The 26609-nt window shown below is 36.3% G+C and overlaps 1 protein-coding gene across 2 annotated transcripts in view; it reads left to right on the top strand.

Annotated features, from left to right (window-relative positions):
• Positions 1–26609, top strand: part of TRIM33 (tripartite motif containing 33) — a gene marked incomplete at its 5' end in the record, with an annotated part of 158656 nt that overhangs the window by 100512 nt on the left and 31535 nt on the right. For both annotated transcript variants that reach the window (XM_079696734.1, XM_079696733.1), the window contains 2 exons: positions 23144–23260; positions 25743–25857. In XM_079696734.1, the coding sequence (XP_079552860.1) occupies positions 23144–23260; positions 25743–25857 (232 nt within the window). The remainder of the gene's footprint in view (positions 1–23143; positions 23261–25742; positions 25858–26609) is intronic.

Raw genomic sequence — 26609 nt, 5'->3', positions numbered from 1 at the left:
CCCTTAATACATTTCATTTACTTTGCTACCAGGAGACCACATTCTTTCAGTTTTTCTTTTACCACGCTGATTACTTCTTCTCAGTCTCATTTGCTCATTTTTCTGGATTCCTAATTTTGAATGTGCCAGGCCTTACTCCATGATCTGCCACTACAGTCTTATGGCTTTAAATACCATCCATATGCTGGTGATGTTCAGATTCCTATTTCTGGCTTAGTACTGTCTCCTGAACTTTCAGATTTGTCTGTTCTACAGACTGTAACATTTCTACGTGAGTGTCTGCTTTCTCATATAATACAGTGAACCCTTTAACAGCATGGGTTTGAATTGTGTGGGTCCACTTATATGTGGATTTTTTTCACTAAATACATACTACAGTGCTACACAATCCAAGGTTGGTTGAATCCGCAGAATTGGAATCATGGATCAGGTCAACTGAAAAGTCATACTTGGATTTTCGACTGCACGGTCAGTTGGAGTCTCTAACCTCTGCATTGTTCACGGGTCAACTGTTTATCCAAAATTGAGCTGATACCTTCTCCCAACCTTTTTCACTGGCAGCCTTGCCCCATCTCAATTTGTTGCAATTGCATTTTTTTTGTTGCATAGGCCAGAAATCTTGGCATCATCCTTGACTCCACTGTTTTCTCATACCCAAACCCAAACATATCAGAACATCTTTTTGGCTCCACCTTTAAAATATATCCCCGAATCCCACAACTTCTACTGCCTCATTGCTGTTAGCTCCATTGCTACTAGCCTGGTCTCAGCCACCATCATTTCTTGTATGAATTACTACAGTAGTCTCCTAAATCATCCCCATGCTTCTAATATTGTCCCTCTTCAGTTTATTCTTAACAGAACCACTAGAGTGAATCTCAAATCAGACTTTTCCCTGCCCAGAAGTAGTGGTTCTCCTGTTCAATAATAGTAAAAGTCAGATTCTTTATAGAGGCCTATATACACGTATTTCATGTGTTACTATTCTTACCTCTCACTCTGCTACAGCTACACTGGCTTTCCTGCTGATTCTAAAACATGCCAGAGATGCTGTTACCAGCCTATTTTCTCCAGCTAGAACTTTCTTGCTCCACCCGTTTGCATAGCTAACTTTCATATATCCGTCAAGTCTCTGTTTAAATGTAACTTTGCCAGTGACATCTACTCTGATCACTGTATTTAAAATTGCATTTTGCCCCTTCACTCCTAATCTGCCTTATCCTGCTCTGTATTTTTTTTATATAGAACACTTATCACCTTCTAAACATATTCTATAATTTATAGCTTGTTTTTATTTTTTGTGTTCTTCCCATTAGAATGTAAGCTTCATGAGGGTAGGTGTCTTTGTTTTATTCACTAAGTCCCAGGAGCCTATAACAGTATTTGACACAAATTTAGACATTTCATCTATTGAACAAATATTTGTTAATATAGATAGAGGGAAAAAAGAGGTGCTGCCTGAATATAGGAATTATCAATTATATGTTGTGTATTTTTATTGCATAAATAGTTGAGGGCTCCTTGCTCTTTAAATGGCCAACTTTCCAAATTTGATGAAAACCATAAACTTATAGGCTCCTTGCTCTCTCTTTTAATTGGAAGCTCTTGCTCTTTTAATTGGAATGTTTAATCCTGTTACATTTAATGTATTTAGTGATAAGGTTAGGTTTAACTTTTTGTTTTTTATTTTCTCTTGTGTTTTGTTCTTTTGTTTCTTTCCTGCCATCTTTTAAGTTAAAACTTTTTTGGTATTTCATTTTATATCTACTTTTGGCTTTTTAAGGTGTACCTCTTTATTATTTTCAGTGATTGCTCTAGGGCTAATGATACGCAGCTTTAACTTAAAGCCTACTTAAAATATTGTACTATTTCTTACTTCACAAATAACCTTACAAAAGAATAATTCTGTTTATCAAATCCTCATCCTTTGTACTAATGCTGTATCATTTATTCATAAATGCATTATAAACCCTACCTTCCAGTGTTTTTTTTAATGTTTAGACTCTTAAGGAAATTATGAGGAGAGAAAATAAAAGCCCAGTCTTTTATATTTACCTATTTATTACCATTACTGTTTCTCTACATCTTTTATCATGTTCCTTTGTCCTGAAAAATATTCTTCAGCATTTCTTGTTTTGTAGATCTGTTGGCAATGAATACTCTTAGCTTCCATTCATTGGAACATCCTCAGTTTGGAGGGATATTTGCACTATTTATAGAATTCTGGATTCACAGTTTCTTCTTTCAACATTTAAAAGCTGTCATTACTTTGTATTCTGGCCATCTTTGTTTTTAATTATATCATTCATACTGTTCTTGCCTGAATGTTGTTTGACAGTTCTCTGGCTGCTTTCAAGATTTTCTTTGGTCTTCACCATTTGAACCATGATGTTTTTAGCTATGTATTTCATTCTGTTCATCCTGTGTGTGTTTCACTGAACTTCTTGTACCTATAAGTTTATGGTTTTCATCAAATTTGGAAAGTTGGCCATTTAAAGAAAAATTTCTCTCCACATTCTTACTGTCTTCTGGGACACCAGTTACACATATGTTAGACCCTTGATTTTGTCACACAGGTCCCTGAGGCTTTGTTCATTTTCCTTCAGTCTATTCTCCCCCTTCATCAGATTTTATAACTTTTCATTTGTGTTCATTTTCACTCACCCTTTCTTCAGTCATCTCCCATTTGCTACCAGACCCATCCAGTGAGTTATTTCAATTATTATACTTTTCTAGAATTTCCATTTTTTAAAATACTTTCTATTTCTCTGCTGGGATTTATTATCAATTCATTCATTAAGAACCTGTTTTCATTTAAATTTTAAATAAATATCCAGTAGCCCATTTGAGATCTTTGCTAAATATAGCATTTGGACTATCTTGGTGACAGTGCCTATTGAATATGTTTTTCTTTCCTTTGAGTCATACTTTCCTGTTTCTTGGAATACCTAGTGATTTTTAATTGAGATTTGAACATTGTGGATGATATATTATAGAAACTCTGAATTCTTTTATCCTCCTCTGCAGACTGTTGATTGTTGTTCTAGCAGGCAGTTAAATTACTGGCTGATCACCTTGATCTTGTGTAAGCTTGGTTTTATCCTTTGTTAGGAAGGATCTTTGGAAAGCCAAGGTATTTCCCAAGCCCCTCTCAACTTCTAAAATCTATTTCTTGGAAGATCTTGTGAAGGCTTGATTTTAGGTTTTGTTAGGACAGGATAGGCCTAGGGTAGAAATTATTCCAAGTATAGTCCTTTCATTTAATGTGTAGGCTTTCTGATTTCTCAGGTAGATGCCTGGGGAGTTGAACAAAATCAGTTCCTCCCCTGGCTCAGCTGGAATTCTGTCTCCCAGAACTGCTTGACCTCTAGTTTCTGTCTTACAGTGTCAACTTTATAGCAGCTGCTCTCTGTTAATCCTTGCATAATTTCATCCTGTGTATGTACAGCCCAGATGTTGGCTAAGGACTTGGGAGGAAGGAGGAATTCACTTTTCCTTCTCCCTTCACCCCCACTCCCCAATCTCACCCCACACAGCTCCTTCCATTCTAGTGCCTTGCTCCATGGATTTCAGTGGCTCAGGTTGTCCCAAGCCCTAATTTCTGCCTCCTCAGCACAGAGAGACTTCTGTGTTCTGCTTAGTCTCCAGCCCTCTGTGCTGTTATCATGTAATTGTACAGACAGACAGGTGCTCTCTAAGGAACTGCAGAATTTTTCTGCATGTAGTCCAATGATTGAATTTAGTTGTATCATGTATTTCTGTCTTGTTTTATAGTTTTTGGTGGCAGGGCTAGTCTGGTGCCAGTTATTCTGTCATGGTTAATAGTGGAAGTCACCTTTGTTCCACCTTAATATTTTTTAATCCCTGATTGCAGTTTTCTGTATAGTTAGAGAAGGGTGTTTGTAGATTGTTTTTGAGGATCAATATGGTTTAAGAGAGTGTGGTTGCTTAGAATCTAATATCAGACATTTTTGTTAAAGAGTAACAGAAGTATAGTTTATAGTGACGGTCACTTGACTGGAACTATATAAGTGAAATTTCTCTAAAATATTTTCCTAAAGAAATACCTTTGCTTGGAATTAAATTTAAAATTTAAAATTTAAATTTTAAAAAATGGATGGACGTTTTGTGATCAGGAAATTTTTTGTTTTTGTTTTTGTTTTTTGTTTTTTGCAATACACGGGCCTCTCACTGTTGTGGCCTCTCCCGTTGCGGAGCACAGGCTCCGGACGCGCAGGCCCAGCGGCCATGGCTCACGGACCCAGCCGCTCTGTGGCATGTGGGATCTTCTCGGACTGGGGCACGAACCCATGTTCCCTGCATCGGCAGGCGGACTCTCAACCACTGCGCCACCAGGGAAGCCTGATCAGGAAGTTTTGAGGAGCAGGCATCAATTGGCAGCGTGGAGAAAGTGGGAACAGGGTGGGTAGGGGCGGCTAGCATTGCCATGTATCTCGGGCAGGGGTCCACAACATCACCCCCTCTTCCCTCTTGGTGGGGGGAAGGGGTGAGGCAAAGGAACTCCAATCATGCTCTATCCAGATGCACGTGAGGGCTTTGCAGGGTAACCCTCCCTTCATGTTTTATCTCATAACCCTCCCTGCATGCTTTATCTGAGTCTCCACCCCCAGAATCTCCAGCTTTTGAAAGTGACCTGGATAAGGAAGTTGTTGTACTCTTTTTTTTTTTTTGCGGTACGTGGGCCTCTCACCATTGTGGCCTCAACCGTTGTGGAGCACAGGCTCCAGACGCGCAGGCTCAGCGGCCATGGTCCATGGGCCCAGCCTGGGCCAGCCGCTCCGCGGCATGTGGCATCCTCCTGGACCAGGGCACGAACCCGTGTCCCCTGCATCGGCAGGTGGACTCTCAACCACTGCGCCACCAGGGAAGCCCTGTTGTACTCTTAAAGAAGGATATGGAATAATATTTCTCATGCCAAAGTGAAAAGATTAAGCATGAGACCAGATTGATGGACCCAAACCGCAAGCCACTACATTCTTTGGGAGGGAATATCTCAGGGGTAAGGCAGGGTTTTCCACATCTTGTCTCTCATAGCCCCTTCTTGGGATAGGGTGCTGAGAACTGTCCCAAGCAGTGAGTTGTGTGATGATAGGTGAAAGGGGTGGTTGAGGGAACAGCTGCAGACCTGCTGCTTCTAAGCTCACTCCTACCCCATTCTGGGCCAATACAATTTTATTTATTTGCTCCCTCGGATGACTGTACCTTGTGTCCCACTTTCTCCAGGATGCCAACTGCGCTAGCTGTTTGGGGATGATGTATCTTGTGCATTTAACTTTTTTTTCCATAATATAAATATTCTAGTTTTGTATTTTTGTGTACTTTAATCTAAGGCCCTCATTCCTGCACTGTGTTCTTAGGAGGTATGTGAGCAGTCTCAGGGATAAGTTGGCAGCAGCTCCGAGTCTGCACAGCAGGAATACTTTTTGTTACTGTATCACCAGAGAGAACAACTATTTGGAGTATATAGCCTATTGAGCTACCTCATTTTTGCCAACTAGAGCTGGATTTTCTGCCATAGTGTCCTCTTGAAACTCCTCCATCTTAAGTGTTTCATGGGAGACTAGGTTTTAACTGGGTTGCCCCATGACTTGGTCTCCTTCTACTGAAAGATTGGAAATTAGTCTGAACAGGAAAAGGTGGTGCAGAGAGGTTAGGAGAGGCTGGGCCAGGTAAAAGGCGCAGAGAGGGGAAGCCAAGATTAGGCGAAGGCCCGTCTGTATGTGTGATAAAGGGCTCCTGTTCCAGACCTCTAATCCCAGGGCACAGGACTCGCTTTACATACTAGATCCATCCTTCACTGGATTAGCCTAGGCGTATATGCACAACAGGGTATAAGTGTGTGTTTTTGTAAAAAAAATGTGAGTTGGTAAGGATAGGTTTTAAGAACGATGCCTCTGTACTCATCTTGGGCTGCCCAGGTATGGATATATGAAGCAAGGACAAGATCCTTAACCTTTAACAATTCTGGACCTTTCCTCCTTGGCTTCCAGAGAGACCATCAGCGATGGCTTCTTTGTGGTTACCAGAGCCAGTGTCCTGCCCTGCTGCAGCAGTTATTAGTGTCATGGTAGCTAAAGGAAAGTGGGTGTTGTTTACATGCTGTGAGATCACTGCAAACCCACCTCACTGTTGTAACGGGTCAAATGCAATAGAACTCATTGGGTGATGTACGTCTGATCCTGGGTTCTTATCTCCGCCAATTGCTGCCCCCCTCTAGTTATTGTATTTGGATTTCATAGGACTTCACAAGTAGCTGATTTGGTGATTGCTAGGTGGCCTAGTTTGTGTAAATATAATGTGTTGATCTTTTCCATGTTCTTTTGGGGTTTTATTGTTTACAAACTTCTTTTTATATTGAGAAAAATAGCCAAAGCATCTTTGACAAAAGGTTCTGCACCAGGCAGAAAGATCTGAAACATAAGCTTGGGGGCCTCTCTTCTTGAATTGGGGGGGCTCTTGAACCACACTTTATTTTGTGTTCCCCTTCTCCTATTTCGAACACGAGTTTCTGTCCTAAACACTAGATTCCTACCCCCTCCTCTATTTCCCCATCATGCCCCTCCTCCCCCCACAAACAGCCCATACACCATACATTTAATTTGTGTAGTATCTGCAGTTAAATGATTTGTGCACAAATCTTGAAGTAAGAACTCTCCATCCCTTGTTCCCAGTCTCTTGAATCATGACCATTCCTTGATGTGATTCATGCCAAACAGACTGTTGTCTTTGGATGGATTAAAACCTACTTTAATCTCTAATTCTAGGGTAGAGAGAAGCAATGAGGGGGTCTTCCATGTAGAAAGTGGGGTCGGGAGACCACAAAAGGAAAGATGAATGTATATCCATGTCACTCAGGAACTTTTATGCAGGTGAAAGAAACTTATGTAAAGTGGCCACAAGATTGTTTAATAGGAGACGGATGAATGTAATTCCATGTTTACTGCTAGAAACCAAAGCTTTGTGTGAAATCTTGAATTTATGGGGAGGGAAGGAGGGTAGAAAAGCATGTGCCTGTCTGTTCTTTCCCTCATCCCTTCCCCACATTCCTGAACTGCAGGAGACTGAGCCCGCTTGAGCTTTGGCGACTCCATCTGGGGAGTGTTCTATTTGATGGTTGATTTTGCTGTGCCAGGTACTTCCTTTCCCATTTGCTATCATTTTGTAACACACATGCTGATTCTTTTCCCTGGGAAAATTCAATGAATAAAGACTTACTGGTACTGGGGAAAAAGAAACCGGGAGGACAAATGAATGGATAGATTAGGTTTAGAGAATATATTCTCAATCCTATATGTATATTAGAACTACCTATGGAGCTTTAAAAAAAATACAGATGCCTTAACCTGGCTCTAGACTGGTTAAATAAGAATCTTAAATGACATCCTGGGTATCAAAAATTTTTTTTACAGTATATTAGGAATACTGGTAAATCATCCCAGGTGGTTTTTGTTATTCAGTGGAGATTGAGAACAACTACTTCAGAAGAACTTTTGCCAAACTGGGTTTTTAGTTTTGCTGTAAATTCTCCTAAAGTTCAAAAAAAGCCTTTCAGATGTGATCCAACTAGCTACTAGAAATGACATACAAATTCGTATCTACGTCTTCTCAGGAAGGGCTATGGCAACAAATCAAGATTTCCTATCCAAACATATTGTTTTCATGAGGTGCATTTATTGTCAGAGAAAAAGCAGCTTGTTTATTGAACTTAAGTTCAGTATTCATTCAGCTCATTTGTTCAGTAGGTATTTGAGTGCTCACCATGTACCAGGTACCATGCTAGGTGATGACTGTACAATAATACAAAAACTGAGACTGTCCTTGCTGTTTTGGGAGTCTTTATGAGACTTGAGACTGAGTATATGGTTCAATAGCAGTTCATTTCAGCAGTTACCTCCAAAAATAGTTAATTCATTTTGGGTTTGCTGAAAAAAACCTTGTTAATTTTAATATCATAGTTTGTGGATCTATCAAACTATCTGAGGAATACATAGGCTCAGTGAGTCAGTCACCTGGCAGAATGATTGCTTATGACTAGAAAAAGAATTGAGTATGGCTAAGAGAGATTGAAAAAGAGGAATATCGGGAGAGAATATTTGAGAAAGAAACATTCAGAGTCATCAGTTACCATTTGGCAAAGGGACAGATAGGTTGAGATGTATGTTGGTAAAAATGTTGTTAATTGGTAAAATTATTACAAAAGTAAGAAAAGTATTGGTTGGTCACTTTTCTTTGCAGCAATGCAAACCTGCCTCTCGTCATTTATGGTTCATCTCTGATCTCTGTATGGCTAGTTCTTATCTTTGAGATCTTAGCATAAATGTCACTCTTAAAGAACCTTTTTCTCTATACCCAATCTAGAATTTTTAACCATCCATATCCTCTCTGTCACATCAGTCTATTTAAGTTTTGGTTTTCTGATTAATTAGAATGTAAGGAAATGAAGAAGGGGACCCTATTTTGTCTTGTTTACTGTGGTGTTTCTACCCTTTGAATGCTTAGGGCAAATAGAAGAATTCATTGACTTTTAAAAAGTCTTTAAAAATCACAAGATATATATATATGTATATATACACACATGTACACACACACACAGAAAAGTATCTAAAAGTACGGTTTAAAGAATAACTAAAATATCTTTAAAAATCTGGATTTTTGTTAGGTATTTCTTTTAGTTCTGTGAAAAAAAAATGCTGAGATGCTAAATGGCACCATGATCTGAAAAAGTTTGGGAACCTCTTGGCTATAGTTAATTCATTCTTTTATTGATAGTAATCCGGGTTGTTTCTAGTTTTGGCTAGTATAAAAAATAAAAACATTCCTTCCCGTCTCCTGGGACACACGTGCGTTTGTTTCTCTAGGGTATGTATTTTGGATAGGAATTTTGTGGTTATATTTACTTTTTAACATAGATTCAGATTCTCTGTGGTTCAGGTTTTCTGTTTCTTCTATCAGTTTTGCAAAGTTATTTTTTTATAAATTTGTCCATTTTGTCTAAAATTTCAAATTTCTTGATACCAGGTTTTATTAATATCTTTTTATTTATTTATTTATTTTATTTATTTATTTTTGTCTCTGTTGGGTCTCCGTTGCTGCGCGAGGGCTTTCTCTAGTTGCAGCGAGCAGGGGCTACTCTTCGTTGAGGTGCACAGGCTTCTCATTGCGGAGCACGGGCTCTAGGCGCGCGGACTTCAGTAGTTGCGGCATGCGGGCTCAGTAATTGTGGTCCTTATTAGTTATCTGTTTTGTATATAGTAGTGTGTATATTGTCAGTCCCAATCTCCCAATTTATCCCTCCTCTCCCTTACCCCCTGGTAATCATAAGTTTGTTTACTACACCTGTGTCTTTATTTCTGTTGTGTAAATAAGTTCATTCGTACCATTTTTTTTAGATTCCACATATAAGCGATTTCATATGATATTTGTCTTTGACTTACTCAGTATGACAATCTCTAGGTCCATCCATGTTGCTGCAAATGGCATGATTTTGTTCTTTTTTATGGCTGAGTAATAATCCATTGTGTGTGTGTGTGTGTGTGTATATACCACATCTTTATCCATTCTTCTGTTGATGGACATTTAAGTTACTTTCATGTCCTGGCTGCTGTAAATAGTGCTGCAGTGAACATTGGGGTGCGTGTATCTTTTTGAATTATGGTTTTGTCCAGGTATGTGCCCAGGAGTGGGATTGCTGGATCACATGGTAGCTCTATTTTTAATTTTTTAAGGAACCTCCATACTGTTCTCCATAGTGGCTGTACCAATTTATTATACATTCCCACCAGTAGTGTAGGAGGGTTCCCTTTTCTCCACACCCTCTCCAGCATTTATTGTTTGTAGATTTTTTGATGATGGCCATTCTGACCAGTGTCAAGTGATACCTCATTATACTTTTGATTTGCATTTCTCTAATAGTGATGTTGAGCATCTTTTCATTGTGCTTTTTAGCCATCTTATGTCTTCTTTGGAGCAGTGTCTGTTTAGATCTTCTGCCCATTTTTTGATTGGGTTGTTTGTTTTTTTTGATACCGAGCTGCATGAGTTGTTTGTATGTTTTGGAGATTAATCCCTTGTCAGTTACTTTGTTTGCAAATATTTTCTCCCATTATGAGAGTTGTCTTTTTCTTTTGTTTACAGTTTCCTTTGCTGTGAAAAAGCTTTTAAGTTTATTTTCTCCATTCTTTTTTTTTATAGTTAATTAATTTTTGGCTGCGTTGTGTCTTTGTTGCTGCGTGTGGTCTTTCTCTAGTTGTGGCAAGCAGGGGCTACTCTTCGTTTAGGTTCGTGGGCTTCTCATTGTGGTGGCTTCTCTTGTTGTGGAGCATGGGCTCTAGGCCCGCGGGCTTCAGTAGTTGCAGCACGTGGGCTCAGTAGTTGTGGCTCGCAGGCCCTACAGAGTGCAGGCTGAGTAGTTGTGGTGCATGGGCTTAGTTGCCCTGTGGCATGTGGTATCTTCTCAAACCAGGGATAGAACCTGTGTCGCCTGCATTGGCAGGCAGATTCTTAACCACTGCGCCACCAGGGAAGTCCCTATCTTCTCCCTTCTTGAGATGAATGCTTGGCTTACTAAATTTCATCCCTTTTCCTAATAAATGTTAATTTCCTATTAAGTACTGCCATAGTCCTATCTTACAGTTTGTTACGTGGAATTTTGACAGTTTAATTCAAAATATTTTCTAGTTTCCCTTATAATTTCTTCTTTGAACAGTGGATTGGTTATAGAATAGTTTTGTTTTTTAACTTCCAAACACATGGAAAACTTATCTTTTTCTTTTCCCCCCTTTGAGTTTTAATTTATTTGCATTGTGGTTAGAGTATGTGGCTTGCATTATTTCAGTCTTTTGAAATTTGTTAACACTTTATGGGCTAGTGCACCCACCCATTGGTAAACTATGACCTATAGACCAAATCCAATCATGCTACCATGGCTTCTCTCTTTACTATAAAGGCAGAGGAACAGATGAGCAGTTGTGATAGAGGCCTTAGAGTCTGCAAACTTAAAAATATGTACTGTCTGGACCTTTACACGAAAAGTTTTCTGACCTCTGGCCTAGTATAAAATTGCTTTCTTTGAAGGTTCTGTGTGTATTTGAAAAGAATGTATATTGTACTTCAGGTAGTGTTCTACACTCAAGTATAGTAGTCCTCAAGTATGTTGTGTTCTATCTATAGCCTCAGGTCTTCTGTTTGTTCTTTTACTAAGAGATGTGTTAAAATTTCCAATTATGATTCTCAATTTCTTAAATTCTTCTTGTTTTATCACTGTTTGCTCTCTATACATTTAAGCTATGTTGTCAGGAACATACTTAAAATGATTTTACTGGTGAATTGAGCCATTTGAGTTGACCTGTCTCTTATGTTAGCCTTGAATTTTGTCTTGTTTGCCAGCTTTCTTTTGGTTAGTGAATTGCATGGTGTACCTTTTTCCTTTCATTTTTATCTACTTTGCTGTTATCCTTATGTTCTGGATTTGTTGCTTATGAACAAATATGGTTGGATTTTTCAAAATTAAGCCTAAGAATCTTTATTCTTTAGCTGACTTAGTGACTTAAATGTAATGTAAGTACAGTTGACCATTGAACAACATGGGTTTGAACTGCATAGGTCCGCTTATGCGTGGATATTTTCAATAGTAAATACTACAGTACTGCACAGTCTGGTTGGTTGAATCCCTGCATGCAGAGGTACCCTGAATTGGGAGTGCTGACTGTAAGTTATATGCAGATTAACCCCTGCATTGTTCAAGGTTCAACTGTACTTATATTTTCATTTAAATCTACCATTTCATCATTTCTTATTTTCCTTCCCATTTTATTTTTCCTTTTTTTTTCTTCTTTTGGATTGGCTAAGTATTTTTCATAATTCCATTCCTCCCATTTTACTAGCTCCAAAGTTATTCATACTGTTTTTTTCTCTTAATTGTTACTTATCAAAGTCTGTACTTAATATGATTACCCACTGCCTAATAATTTCAGACCACTTTAAAACTTAGTTCCCCACCAAAAAACTACTAGAGCCCATCAATGAGTTCAGTAAAGTTGCAGGGTACAAAATTAATATCAGAAATCTGTTGCATTTCTATACACAAACAACGAACTATCAGAAAGGGAAATTATGGGAACAATCCCATTTATAATCACATTAAAAAGAATAAAATATTTAGAAATAAGCCTACTAAGGAGATAAAAGGCCCGTGCTATAAGGCAGCAGTCTCTAACCTTTTTGGCACCAGGGACCAGTTTCATGGTAGACAATTTTCCTTGAACCTGGGCCGGGGGTGGGGTGATGGTTTGGGGATGATTCAAGCCCATTACATTTATTGTGCACTTTATTTCTATTATTATTACATTGTAATATATAATGAAATAATTATACAACTCACCATAATGCAGAATCAGTGGGAGCTCTGAGCTTGTTTTCCTGCAGCTAGATGGTCCCATATGGGGGTGATGGGAGACAGTGAAACCCGAAGTGTATTGCTTATGTCCAGTCTACTCTTTAAGATGCAACTTGCCACTTGCCACTCACTGATAGGGTTTTGATATGAGTCTGCAAGCAATTGATTTATTATGGTCTCTGTGCAGTCACATCTCTCTGCTAATGTAATCTGTATTTGCAGCCACTCCTGAGTGCTAGCATCACCACCTCAGCCCCACCTCAGATCATCAGGCATTAGATTCTCAAAAGGAGCACACAACCTACGTCCCTCACGTGTGTAGTTCACAGTAGGGTTTGTGCTCCTGTGAGAATCAAATGCTGCTGCTGATCTGTCAGGAGGTGGAGCTCAGGTGGTAATGTGAGCCATGCGGAGCAGATGTAAATACAGATGAAGCTTTGCTCACTCACCTGCCACTCACCTCCTGCTGTGCGGCCCGGTTGGGGACCGACCCTTGCTATAAGGCACTGGTGAAAGAAATTGAAGAGGGTACAAACAGGTGGAAAGGTATACCGTGTTCATGGATTGGAAGAGTCAGTATTGTTAAAATGACCATACTACCCAAGGCACTCTAGAGATTCAGTGCGACCCCTATCAAAATACCAAGGATAATTTCCACAGAGTTAACTCGAACAAACAATTTTAAAAATTGTAGGGAAACACAAAAGACCTTGAATAGCCAAAACAATCTTGAGAAAGAACAGAGCTAGAGGTATCACACTCCCTGACTGCAGAGTGTACTACAAAGCTATAGTAATCAAAGCAGCACAAAAACAGACACAGATCAATGGAACAGAATGGCGAGCCCAGAAATCAACCCACACACTTATGGTCAGTTAATCTACGACAAAGCAGGCAAGAATATACACTGGAGAAAAGACAGCCTCTTCAGTAAGTGGTGCTGGGAAAACTGGACAGCTACATGTAAAGGAACGAAATTAGAACATTCTGTAACACCATGTACAAAAATAAACTCAAAATGGATTAAAGACCTACATGTAAGACCAAAAACCATAGAACTCCTAGAACAAAACATAGGCAGAACACTCTTTGTTGTAAACTGTAGCATTATTTCTTTGGATCTGTCTCCTAAGGCAGAGGAAACAAAAGCAAAAATAAACAAATGGGACCTAGTCAAATTTAAAAGCTTTTACACAGCAAAGGAAACCATCAACAAAACAAAAGGACAACCTTTTGAATGGAAGAAAATATTTGCAAGTGATATGACTGATAAGGGGTTAATGTCCAAAATATATAAACAGCTCATACCACTCAACATCAAAAAAAAAAAAAAAACAAAAAAACAAGCAGCTTGATTAAAAAATGGGCAGAAGACCTGAATAGACATTTTTCCAAAGAGGACATACAGATGACCAACAGGCACGTGAAAAGATGCTCAACGTCGTTAATCATTAGAGAAATGCAAATCAAAACCACAATAAGATATCACCTCACACCTGTCAGAATGGCTATTATCAAAAAGACCACAAATAATAAATGTTGGTGAGCATGTGGAGAAAAGGGAGCCCTCTTAACACTGTTAGTGGGCATGTAAATTGCTGCAGCCACTTTGGAAAACAGTATGGAGATTCCTCAAAAAAACTAAAAATAGAACTACCATATGATACAGCAGTTCTACTTCTGGGAATATATCTGAAGAAAATGGAAACACTAATTTGGAAAGATACATGCGCCCCAGCATTCATAGCAGCATTATTTACAATTGCTAGAGATATGGAAGCAACCTAAGTGTCCATCAACAGATGAATGGGAAAAGAGGATATAATGTGTGTGTGTGTGTGTGTGTGTGTACACACACACACACACACACACACACACACACACAGGAATATTACTCAGCCATAAAAAAGAATGAAATTTTGCGATTTTCAATAACGTGGATAGACTTGGAGGGTATTATGCTAAGTGAAGTAGGTCAAACAGAGAAAGACAAAATACTGTATGATATCACTTATATGTGGAATCTAAAAATTAAAACAGACCAATGAACATAACGAAAAAGAAAAAGACTCACAGGTATAGAGAACAAACTAGTGGTTATCAGTGAGAAGAGGGAAGTGGGGAGAGGTTATTAGGCGTAGGGGAGTAAGAGGTACAAACTACTAGGTATAAAAGAAATAAGCTACAAGGATATGTTGTACAACACAGGGAGCATAACCAATATTTTATAATAACTAAATGGAATATAACCTTTGAAAATTGTGAATCACTTTGTTGTACCCCTGAAACAAAATATTGTACATCAACTGTACCTCAGTTAAAAAATTTTTAAAAACTTTATTCCTCTCTCTCCTTTACTCTCCTTGTAATTATAATGTATTTCAATTCTTTGTTTTCTTACCCCTGTTCAATACACTATTATTGAGTTTATATAGTGTTTTAGATTTACTTCACTTTTTTTCTCTTTAAAATTGTTTTTTAATTGAAGTATAGTTGATGTACAATATTGTGTAAGTTAAAAGTGTACAGTATAGTGTTTCACAGATTTATTTCACTTTTTTCCCCACTTTCTGTTTTTTTCCTTCCACCTTCTCAGACCTTCTACCTTGATTCATCTTCCTCGCCTGAAGTTTATTATTTTTAGAATCTTCACTAAACGTCCCCTGGCAGTGAATTTTGTTTTAGTTTGTCTAAAAATATCTCCATTTTGCTTTCATTTTTTGAAATATATTTTTGCTTTGTATAGCAGTTTATGTATAGGTTGTCAATTATTTTTTATTGTTATTAGCACATTGGTTGTACAAGTACATTGCCTTTTTGCCCTTAAGAGTTCAGCAAACATTCTACCTGTTATTCTTTGAAGGTAACCTGTCTTCATTTTCTGACTGCTTTTTAGGATTACCTCTTTTGATTTGGTTTTCTCAATCTTTGGACTGTGTCTTTCAATCAGTAATCTCACCAAGTAATGCATTTGTTGTGTTCTTGTCTTTCCTTCTGGAACTCTAACCTCTGTATGTTAGACTCCCTTATACCATTCTCCATGTCTCTTAACTTACGTATTTCCCCTTTTTTCTTTTTTTATTTCTAAATGTAAAACAGGCGTTTTCTTCTGAACAGTCTCAGTTTATGAATATTCTCTTTGGTTATGTTAAGCTTTCATTAAAATCCATTCATTGCACTTAAAAAAATTTAAATCTGTTACTCCCCTTTTTAAAAAATTATATTTTGAGATACGAGATTTTTTTGTTTTGTTTTTGAGATTCACAGGGAGTTGCCCCAAAAAGTTAGAAGTCCTCTGTATTCTTTACCCCCATTTAAAAATAGTTGTAGCTTGTGTTTCATTCCTTAAATATAGTAAGTAGAGATATTTTGCTTTTGTTAGTGGGTCTTTTCTTCCTCTTTGTTTTTCTGTTGCTCAAGGTGCTTTGTTTCTTTATATATATATGGCTATTTTAAACTATGAATTTCTCATTTTCCTTGAAAATTATTTATGCACATACTTTGTCCAGAATTATGATGCTTTCTTCAGTAAAGGTTTGAATTTCCTTTTGCCAGTGCATACAAGCACTGCCAGGTTGGGACCATTAAATATCCAGAATGAAGTTGTTTCGGACAACCAGATGATGTGCACTTTGTCTAAAAATCCACATTGGGTGCTTTATGACTGCTACTTCTAAGGGTTCTTCCCTCTCCTCTTCCACAGCATTATTGTAACTTTCTTTTAGTCCTGTAGGGTTGGTAGAGGAGTAGGTTACTCTTATTACATCCTTACATTGAGCTCATAGCTCCTTTAGATCTCTGCCTTATGGTGACATAGTTATGTGAAACCATCATCACAATCAAAATAATGAACATATTTATCATCCCCAAAAGTTTCACCTTCATATATGAAAGCTGTTTTTGCTGTGTAACCAATTCTAGGCTGACAGTTTTCTTTCAGTACTTTAAAGATGTTGCTCTACTCTATCGTGGCTTGCATTGTTTCCATTGAGAAGTCTACTGTTCTAGCTTTATTCCTCTGTTCTAATGTATCTTTTTCCCTCTAGGAACTTAAATTTTTTTTTCTTATTATTGGCTTTAAGCTGTTTGGAAATAATATACTGTTGTGTAATTTTTTTAATGTTTCCTGTGCTTGGAGGATGTTGAGCTTCTTAGATCTATATAGGTTTTATAGTTTTCATCAAATTTGGGAAATTTTACTCCATTGTTACAATTTCTTCCAATATTTTTTCCCTGTTCCCTCTCTCTTCCCATTTGGGGATGCGACTCATACATATATTAGTGTTATTACAGTTGTCCTAAAACTCACTGTTCCTCTTTTGTCCCCTCCCCCAGTTTTTTTCTGTGTTTGATTTCAGATGGGATTAATAGCAGATTAAATGTTACAGAAGAAAAGATTAGTGAATTTGAAGAAAGGCAGCAATATAAAGTAACAGCCTGTTCTACTAATGAAGTCTTAAGTAACTGAAACATCAGTTGTCACTGTGTTCCTTTTGAGATTTAATTACAGTTGGCTTTTGTTTCTTGTTCTATTTATGTGAGAATCCTGATATCTTCCCGAAGCTTTCTTGAGATTTCTACCCTTTTGGTTCTCATCATGGTTGCTCAGAGTGCATGCTCTCTGCAGCTCTTGCTGAACCTTTATGACATAATCATCTCCCTTTCATATATTGTCTTGAATGAGGAACATAGATAGCCTCATTTAAAAATTCTCAAAAACACTCTTATGATGTCTTTATATACATTGTAGGCTTTTTGCTGTTGTTGAAGGATTGAAGTTTTTTATTTTAACAGTGCAAATCATTTAAAATTATTGCTAAAAATAGCGGTGATAACTGGCTTTAAGCTCTTACTGTGCTTTAGTGAGCAAAGTACTGTTAAGTGCTTTGTGTTGTTTCGATCAATTTAATTCTTGGAATAGTCCTGTAAGATAAATGCAATGAATATTAACACATTTTTCTGAAGAACTGAGACATAGAAAGTTGTCCAAGTCATCTATTACTGTGCAGACAGTAATAGTACCTAGTCATTAAGTCTTTCTAAAGATTTAATGAGAGAATCCATGTCAGATACTTCACAAAGTGCCTGAAAACAGAGTAAGTTCTCAAAACAGGCTAATTGTTGTCATTTCTAGACTGATAAATGCTTAGATAAAATATGATGTTTGGAATTTTTTAAGAGTAATCTTGAGGATAGAGTAGGTGGGTATATTGACAAAATTGGCTATAAATGGATGCTCTTTGCAAGTGGATGATAGGTTCAGTGGGGTTGAATCTGTAGTTTAATATATGCTTGAAAATTTATGTAATTTTATGTAATTCTTATTTATGAAATTTTATGGAATAACTGAATTAAGAAAGAAACTGAGTCAGAATTACTACATATCAGCTTTAAAAAATGTTTCCGTAGATAGTCAATTTGGATACAAACTAAGATGATATGTTTCCCTAGAAGTGCCAGAGTAAAATCTTATCAATTGTTAAACACTCTGACAGTTACTAAGAATAATACTGTAATTGGCAAATAGAGTAGCATCCTTTTCCAACTCAGAACCTAGTAAGACTCTAAATGTGCATTTAAAAGTTACAGTTTGCAGTTAATAGCTAAGTGATTCTCAACCTGAAAAAAAAAAAAACCCTTTTATTCATTTCCCATACTTAAGAGAGCCCTCTCTTCAAAAACTTCTTAGCAAACTGCATTAAATAATAATTTATTTCTCAATAAATTATACACACACACACACGCACACACACATATATATATAAGCATGATGATTCTCTCCAAAACATGATAATCACTGGTATATATGTTATACTGAGTTTCTATAATTCTAGCCAGAAGCACAGAGAGTCTTAACTTATAAGGCCCATCATAAGTAAATCATGGGCGTGCATAATTTTTACCTAGACATTTTGAAATACTGAAAATAGCTCAATGTGGCTAAGACTTCCATGTTAAGAATCACTGCTTCATATGCAGGATTAAAATCTAAGAAATTGCTTGATATATTTACATATTAACAAAATTATGCTTAATCCATTTATTGGTTATTCTTTCCCCCCATTTCTGAAGTATTTCAGCTATTACTTTGATCAGTTCAAAAAAGAAAATTCAGTGTTAGTTTATTCTTTTAGCTAAGAGAATCAGAAGTAGCTTGTAGCCAAAACTACTTCCATATTCTTTTGTTTTTCAAGCTCTAGTGAGTATCTTTCTTCTAATAATACAGTTGAAGTTTATTCAAGTGAAAAGAAACAAGCCTGATTGTCACTGTTTTATCAATCTCTTGATGGTTCACTATTATTTATTGTATGAGTCCAACTTCAGCAAAATTTACAGTGCTCTTTAACATTTGGTACCTCCCCATCTCTTCCAGCTTTGTCTTCTTTTCCTTAGCCCTGAAAATGACAGGTGGCCTCAGAACTGTGTACTTTTGTACATTCAGATTTTTTCCCCCAGTGAAAGCTCTTACCTTCCTCCCAAGTTTGTTTACCTAGAAAGCTCTTACTCATCCTTTAACATCCAGTGCAGATGTCAACTCCTGTATGAGGGGAGGAAAGGACAGACACATACTTTCACCTAGGTGTATCATGGTGTGTTTGCTTGCTACTTGTTCATATGAATACAGCAAGACATTTCTAGAAACAGGATTCTGAAATATTTATTTTGAGTTGATAAAAGAAATAAAAGTGTGCAGGGTTAAATTTTATGAATTAAAATTTTGTGAGTTATGATACTTGTTGACCTTTCTGCCAAATGCCTTCTTATTTGCTGACATAATTAAACTCTGGGTCAGAAGATCTTTTCTTCCTCACAATGTAAGCTTATGTCAAAAGGGTTAGCATGGAAATCTCATATTCCTGCTTCATCTGTACAGATTAAACAAAGTATTTCATTTTGGACACAGAGAAATTATGGTATAGGAAATAAATCAAATGTTGTTCCTTCAGTGTTTCTTCAATGAAGGAATAGTCTTTGCTCACCTATGTAACAGTAGAACCTCTTTTAAAAGCCTTTCAAATTAAAATACTCACATGCTTTTGTGCTGTTTAATTAATATATCATACAAGTTATAATGTGCTAGACTTTACATTGTAGACAGTTTTTTTTTGCTTTAAAAATATTCTTAAAATGTAAAATGATTTGTTATGTGTATTTTACTACAATAAAAAATTCTTAGTACACAAATTAAAATCCTCATTAGCCAGCTGTTCTGTATAACAACAATCCCCCTGTTGCTCTAAATTTTGCCTTCTAATTCTCTCAATTTTTCCTTTACTTCTTGATCCCCTCCATTTAGCAAACTTTCCTTTTGTTAACAACTTCATAGCCTTTCCTCCTGTATTTACCTTAACCGAGACCTTCACTGAAGGCCCAAACATCTAGATGCTCATAGCCTTCCTCTTCATCTCAAGTTCTGCTTTTACTTTAATGATTTGTGTCCACATAGACAATTATAACTTTGTCTGTACCTTGAACTTCTCATTTCCGGTGATCTTTTCTTGACTTTGCCTTAGCTAGGCATTCAGTTTTTAGGTTAAACCATGGATGTTACTTTATATGGCTCCAGTTAAACTTTCAAATCACCAAAGATGCTGATCTCTGTGACAGAGTCCATTGTTCAAGTTTGTTTATTCAGCTATACCAATTAGTACCATACCCTGATAACTCATCTGAGCTACTGTCTTAGAGTTCTAGCTAGTCTTCCCCATCTCTCTTCTTCAGATCTTTTATATTTCTGTCTGATGATTTTCCTGGAATGTAAGTCTGATTATTACATCTTGGTTGGAATTCTTCAAGGGTTTCCTATTACTGAAAAACGAAAATCCAAAAATTAGCATGGTATACCCAGCTCTTCACAGTCTGGTTCTGGATTTTATTATTGTCTCACATTCTGATCTTTTCACGGCTTTCTCTAGGTATGTTGAAGTATTTGTTGTTCTCCAAATATGCCTCTTCAGTTAGCATAGGATAATTCTGTTCTGACTTCTCTGTGAAGCATTCCTTGGTGTTGAGGCAGATTTAGACACTGTGTTCCTTTTTTTTTTAATACATCTTTATTGGTGTATAATTGCTTTACAGTGTTGTGTTAGTTTCTGCTGTACAACAAAGTGAATCAGCTATATGTATACATATATCCCCATATCCCCTCCCTCTTGAGCCTCCCGCCCAACCTCCCTATCCCACCCCTCTAGATTGTCACAAAGTGCCAAGCTGATCTCCCTGTGCTATGTTGCTGCTTCCCACTAGCTATCTGTTTTACATTTGGTAGTGTATATATGTCCATGCCACTCTCTCACTTCGTTCCAGCTTACCCTTCCCTGTCCCCGTGTCCTCAAGTCCATTCTCTACGTCTGCATCTTTATTCCTGTCCTGCCCCTAGGATCATCAGTATTGTTTTTCTAGATTCCATATATATGCGTTAGCATACGGTATTTGTTTTTCTCTTTCTGACTTACTTCACTGTATGACAGACTCTAGGTCCATCCACCTCACTACAAATAACTCAATTTCGTTCCTTTTTGTGGCTGAGTACTATTTCATTGTATATATGTGCCACATCTTCTTTATCCATTCATCTGTCGATGGACACTTAGGTTGCTTCCATGTCCTGGCTATTGTAAATATTGCTGTAATGAACATTGTGGTACATGACTCTTTTTGAATTATGGTTTTCTCAGGGTATATGCCCAGTGGTGGGATTGCTGGGTCATGTGGTAGTTCTGTTTTTAGTTTTTTAAGGAATCTCCATACTGTTCTCCATAGTGGCTGTATCCATTTACATTCCCACTAGTGGCGCAGGAGGGTTCCCTTTCCTCCACACCCTCTCCAGCATTTATCATTTGTAGATTTTTTGGTGATGGCCATTCTGACCGGTGTGAGGTGATACCTCATTGTGGTGTTAATTTGCATTTCTCTAATGATTAGTGATGTTAAGCATCTTTTCATGTGTTTGTTGGCAATCTGTATGTCTTCCTTGGAGAAATGTCTGTTTAGGTCTTCTGCCCATTTTTGTATTGGTTTGTTTGTTTTTTTGATACTGAGGTGCATGAGCTGCTTGTATATTCTGGAGATTAATCCTTTGTCAGTTGCTTCATTTGAAAATATTTTCTCCCATTCTGAGGGTTGTCTTTTCATCTTGTTTATGGTTTCCTTTGCTGTGCAAAAGCTTTTAAGTTTCATTAGGTCCCATTTGTTTATTTTTGTTTTTATTTCCATTTCTCTAGGAGGTGGGTCAAAAAGGATCTTGCTGTGATTTATGTCATAGAGTGTTCTGCCTATGTTTTCCATTAAGAGTTTTATAGTGTCTGGTTTTACATTTAGGTCTTTAATCCATTTTGAGTTTATTTTTGTGTATGGTGTTAGGGAGTGTTCTAATTTCATTCTTTTACATGTAGCTGTCCAGTTTTCCCAGCACCGCTTATTGAAGAGGCTGTCTTTTCTCCATTGTATATTCTTGCCTCCTTTATCAAAGATAAGGTGGCCACCTGTGTGTGGGTGTATATCTGGGCTTTCTATCCTGTTCCATTGATCTATATTTCTGTTTTTGTGCCAGTACCATACTGTCTTGATTACTGTAGCTTTGTAGTATAGTCTGAAGTCAGGGAGCCTGATTCCTCCAGCTCTGTTTTTCTTTCTCAAGATTGCTTTGGCTCTTCGGGGTCTTTTGTGTTTTCATACAAATTGTAAAAATCTTTTGTTCTAGTTCTGTGAAAAATGCCATTGCTAATTTGATAAGGATCACATTGAATCTGTAGGTTGTTTTGGGCATATAGTCATGGTATATCTCTCCATCTATTTGTATTGTCTTTGATTTATTTCATCATAGACACTGTGTTCTTATTGCAGACTATGTACGCCTCCAGTGTAGCTCATTTCACAGTGTAGTATCATTTCATATTTGTGCCTATTTATTATGAAAATATGAACAATAATGGATTTTTTTTTACCCATGTATCCCTAGAATATAGAAGAAGCCCTAAAATACTTGTTGACTTAATGAGCAATTTACACAGAGGTAATAAAACTAGCAAAGAAGACCTTTCTGCCTTCCTAGCAAACAAAGAACTGTAGTCTTGTACTGTCTAATTTTCACTATTACAATATTAGCAAATCTTAACATATACCACTTTGTTGACAAAATTAAAATAAAACTCTGGTGTTCGTCATATTTTTAATTGATATAACCCTTTTGGAAAAGTTTGACAATATTTACAGTCTAGAACTGAAAAATTATTTCAAGTGGTAATTGCGAAGACAAGATAAAGAATAAAGTCAGATGCAGAGTTGCACATACATTGTGACTGAAAAGACTAAGGAACTAGATATTACAATAGTAGCAGCGATTTTATGTTGTTGGAACTGTGGGTGGTTTTCCCACCTTTGAAAGTATTTTGTACAATGTGGTTGTATTTTATGATTTAAAATGTATACAGCTTACACCAGTATTTAGATTTTTATAAAAATGCAATCCTGAATCAAAACTCTAATTTAAGAGCACTTGAACAGTTTTGAGTAATTTTTTTGGTCTTAATAGTGGCTTCACAGTGTCAGGTTAAGAGGGAAAGGGGATTGGTAGTTAAAAGTTGCTGGTAACATAGGGGATGTGTGGCCAGCATAGAATGTTGATCATTTAAGTGATTCAAGATTGACTCATGCAGCAGTTTTTCATTTCCAAATCGTAATCATAAATTTTCCATTTTAAATGTAATTTTTGTTCTTGTTTTAAAGGTATCAATTTTTAGAAGAAGCTTTTCAAAACCAGAAAGGTGCAATTGAGAATCTACTGGCTAAGCTTCTTGAGAAGAAGAATTATGTTCATTTTGCAGCTACTCAGGTGCAGAATAGGTAAGTGTGTTTCCTTAAAACTATAATTTCAGTTTAAGGATTATTAAACACGATGGGTCCAGTTTAAATTGTTTTTCTTCTGTATTAAGCATATATAATAAACATTGTTTTGGAGGGATAAATGATATGTTTGAGTTTGGATTATGATCATTGTTAATTAAAGAGAATTTAATTGCTTCAAATTTTGAATACTCTTCTAGGATACATCTTTGACTATTTTATAATTAATATGACTCTACTCTACTCTTTGTCAGCCTTAGTTAAATGTAGAAAAACCAATTAATATGTAGAGAGTTGAATTATAAAATTTTAACTAGAGACTGTGTGGAAGACAGGAGAGAGTATAAACAGTGGTGGACAAATTAATTTTCCATCTGTAAAACAAGCATTAAAAACAGTACTTATCTTAGTGGTATTATTATGAGAACACAGTTTCTGGCATATAGTAAACCCTCAAATTGTAGCTTTTGTTATTTTTATCAAAAACACTATCAGTTTTTAAAAATCCTGTTTTCGTTCCTTTCTGAATAAACTAAATTTATTGATAAAGCAAGGAGGACTGGGACTTCTCTGGCTGTCCAGTGGTTAAGACTCCATGCTTCCACTGCAGGGGGCACGGGTTCAATCTCTGGTCAGGGAACTAAGATCCTGCATGCCGCAAAGTGGGACTAAGTTCCATAGTGAGTAAGTTAAGAAGATTAGGACTCTTAAAGGAGTCCTTAAAGACAAACACTTGGAGCTGGCATAATTAAAACCCATATGTTCCTAGAGGTATGAATAGGGTTGATATGTGTTTATTCTTCAGATTCACAAATATTGAGACTTGTAGAGTATTAAAATTAATTTATGATGATTTAAAATGACACATAGTAAATACTCAAAAAGTATTGAAGATGAATGAATGAATAGTACATTGTATATTATTGATACATTATAAAATAGTGCATTAGATATTAGTAAGAATTTATAACTTTCATCTTAAAAAGTGATACCAAAGGAAAATAAAGGCTCCTCAGAGGTTGTAGTTAATATGTAAATATATAGATATACACTAGTCATGGTTAGTTCTCGTGGATACGTCAGGATGTTTTTTATATTGCTGATATATTGTAGATGATATTGGAGAGGATAACTGTCTTCTTATAAATTACAGATGGATGTCCTTTCCAGAGAAAGGATAGTGAGATAATTCATATGGCAATCCAATATTTTTATACGTATATTTTGTGTATATGTTCCTGAATCTGTGTAGAGAAGTGAAGTTTACAAGATTGCCAAGGGTTGGGGAGATTATTTCATCTCCAGAAAGCTTAAAAAAAAAGTATTAAAGTAATAAAATGTCTATAGTTCTCCTGTTAGATTCTTCAATGACCTTTCTCCATTTTTTAATGTACATTCATTTTTTTTGCTGCCTTCACAATTGAACATATACATGCTTAGATCCAGGGGAGTTTGCTTTCAGCATGCTTAATGGTTTCAACCTTTGGCTAAATCGTTTTAAGGTCATGTGTTCTTACCACTAGTGATCAGCATTCTAATTTTTAAAAATGTCTTCCACTCATTTTAATAAGATAAGGACAAAATTGAATAAAATTTTTAAATCAGTGCCTGAAGTACAGAGGAGGGAAAACTACATTTTTGACCCGGTGTATTCAAGTTATTCAAATTTGAATTTGGTAAATGAAAGGCAGTTTTAGCAGTTGAAAGTGTCAGTTATAGTTTGTACAGAAGTAGAATGTATAAAAGTTTAAAGTTACCATCTTATGATTGTTTAACATTTTATGTAGTTATATTAGTAGAATTCTTCTCTTCCTATTTTATAAATAGCAAGGTATTGGCTATTTCATATTTACAGCCAAAACTTTCATAACTACATGGGAGCTTATACCTGTTTCTAAAACATCTAACAGCTGTTTTTAAAAAAAGGAATGAAAATGTTTTATTCCCTTAACCGTATACAGTAGGAAATCATTTTGAGAAAAACCTATGGAAGAGGGGTGTATCTGAATTCACATTTGAAGTAGTTTTAGTGAAACTAAATGCATCTAAGCTTCCTCTTGTTTCAAAAGATAATAGTAGTGTTGGTTGCAACATTTTTTTTTGCACATTGGTTCTGTTTAATCTTAATGCTTCTCAAGAACAATGTGCCATATTTGAAACTAACCAGCAATCACTGATGTCAGTTGTTTGTGTATCACATTCACGTCATAGAAACTAAAGGAGATTGCCATCTAGATTAATAAACTGTCCTTTATGAACTTAATTTAAAATTAATAAATATTTAATCCATTCTTTGTCTACATACATAACTTGTTTGGACCAAATTGAGTGGTCAGGTCTGCCAAAACATAAGTTGTACATTTGACAAAGGTTTAATTTTAGTTACTCGGTTAAGTGCCCAGTTGGATGAATTTCTGTAACAGTTGGTAATTCAGAGACATAGGATAAGTCTATAACCTAATGATGCATTTCTCTTATTCAGGATAAAAGAAGTAAATGAGACTAACAAACGAGTAGAACAGGAAATTAAAGTGGCCATTTTCACCCTTATCAATGAAATTAATAAGAAAGGAAAATCTCTGTTACAGCAGCTAGAGGTATGATTCAAAGCCAAAATAAAACAAAAACTGCTTCTCTTGCTCTTTAGCTGTTTTTTAATGTTTATTGAAAGCTCTTTTAGGTTGGTTGGGGGTGGGTATGAAAGTAAAGTCAATTAAAAAAAATTTTTGTGTGTTTTTTGTTGGAAAATAGGCCTTTTTCAAGTTAGTTACTTTGCAGCCCAATTTAACACTTAAGGTGTATCAGTTAGGAGATAGTGTTGTTCTCTTAGGAATGAAAGAATTATTACTCAAATGTGATATAAATGAAGACAAAGCTGACCTGCCACATTCTCTCTTCTCCTCCCCACAAGATAGGTTCTCAATTTAACTTTTACATATGAATGTATATTGGTAGTCTTACTGACTCATGTGTGTTCTTCACTTTATTTTTTAAATGTTCCATAGTTTTGCTTAAAATGCTGCTCATTTTGAAACTTAAACTTTAAATTTACTCATAATTTTGTTATATTAGGTCTTTGTGTTGTATATTGAGAGTAATATGTGAATGTAAATTTCTAGATGAGAATCCAGTCAATTTGTGAAATCTAAATTAAGTTTTAATCAAAGACTCTACTGACCATAGTTGGCTGGTTCTCAAAATTTTGTGCTTTTAAGTTGGCTTAGATGATACGGGGTTATGTTTAAAGCACCATTGAATAGTAACAATTTAAATTACATGAATATTTGATTATTTAACTTTTAATTACTATTAACCTCAAATTTTTCATAGATTTTTTTTCTGTTCCATT

Source organism: Hyperoodon ampullatus (genome assembly GCF_949752795.1).
Source record: "Hyperoodon ampullatus genome assembly, chromosome: 2".
In the NCBI taxonomy this organism is placed as follows: domain Eukaryota; kingdom Metazoa; phylum Chordata; class Mammalia; order Artiodactyla; family Ziphiidae; genus Hyperoodon; species Hyperoodon ampullatus.
This window is presented reverse-complemented; position numbering and strand designations above follow the sequence as displayed.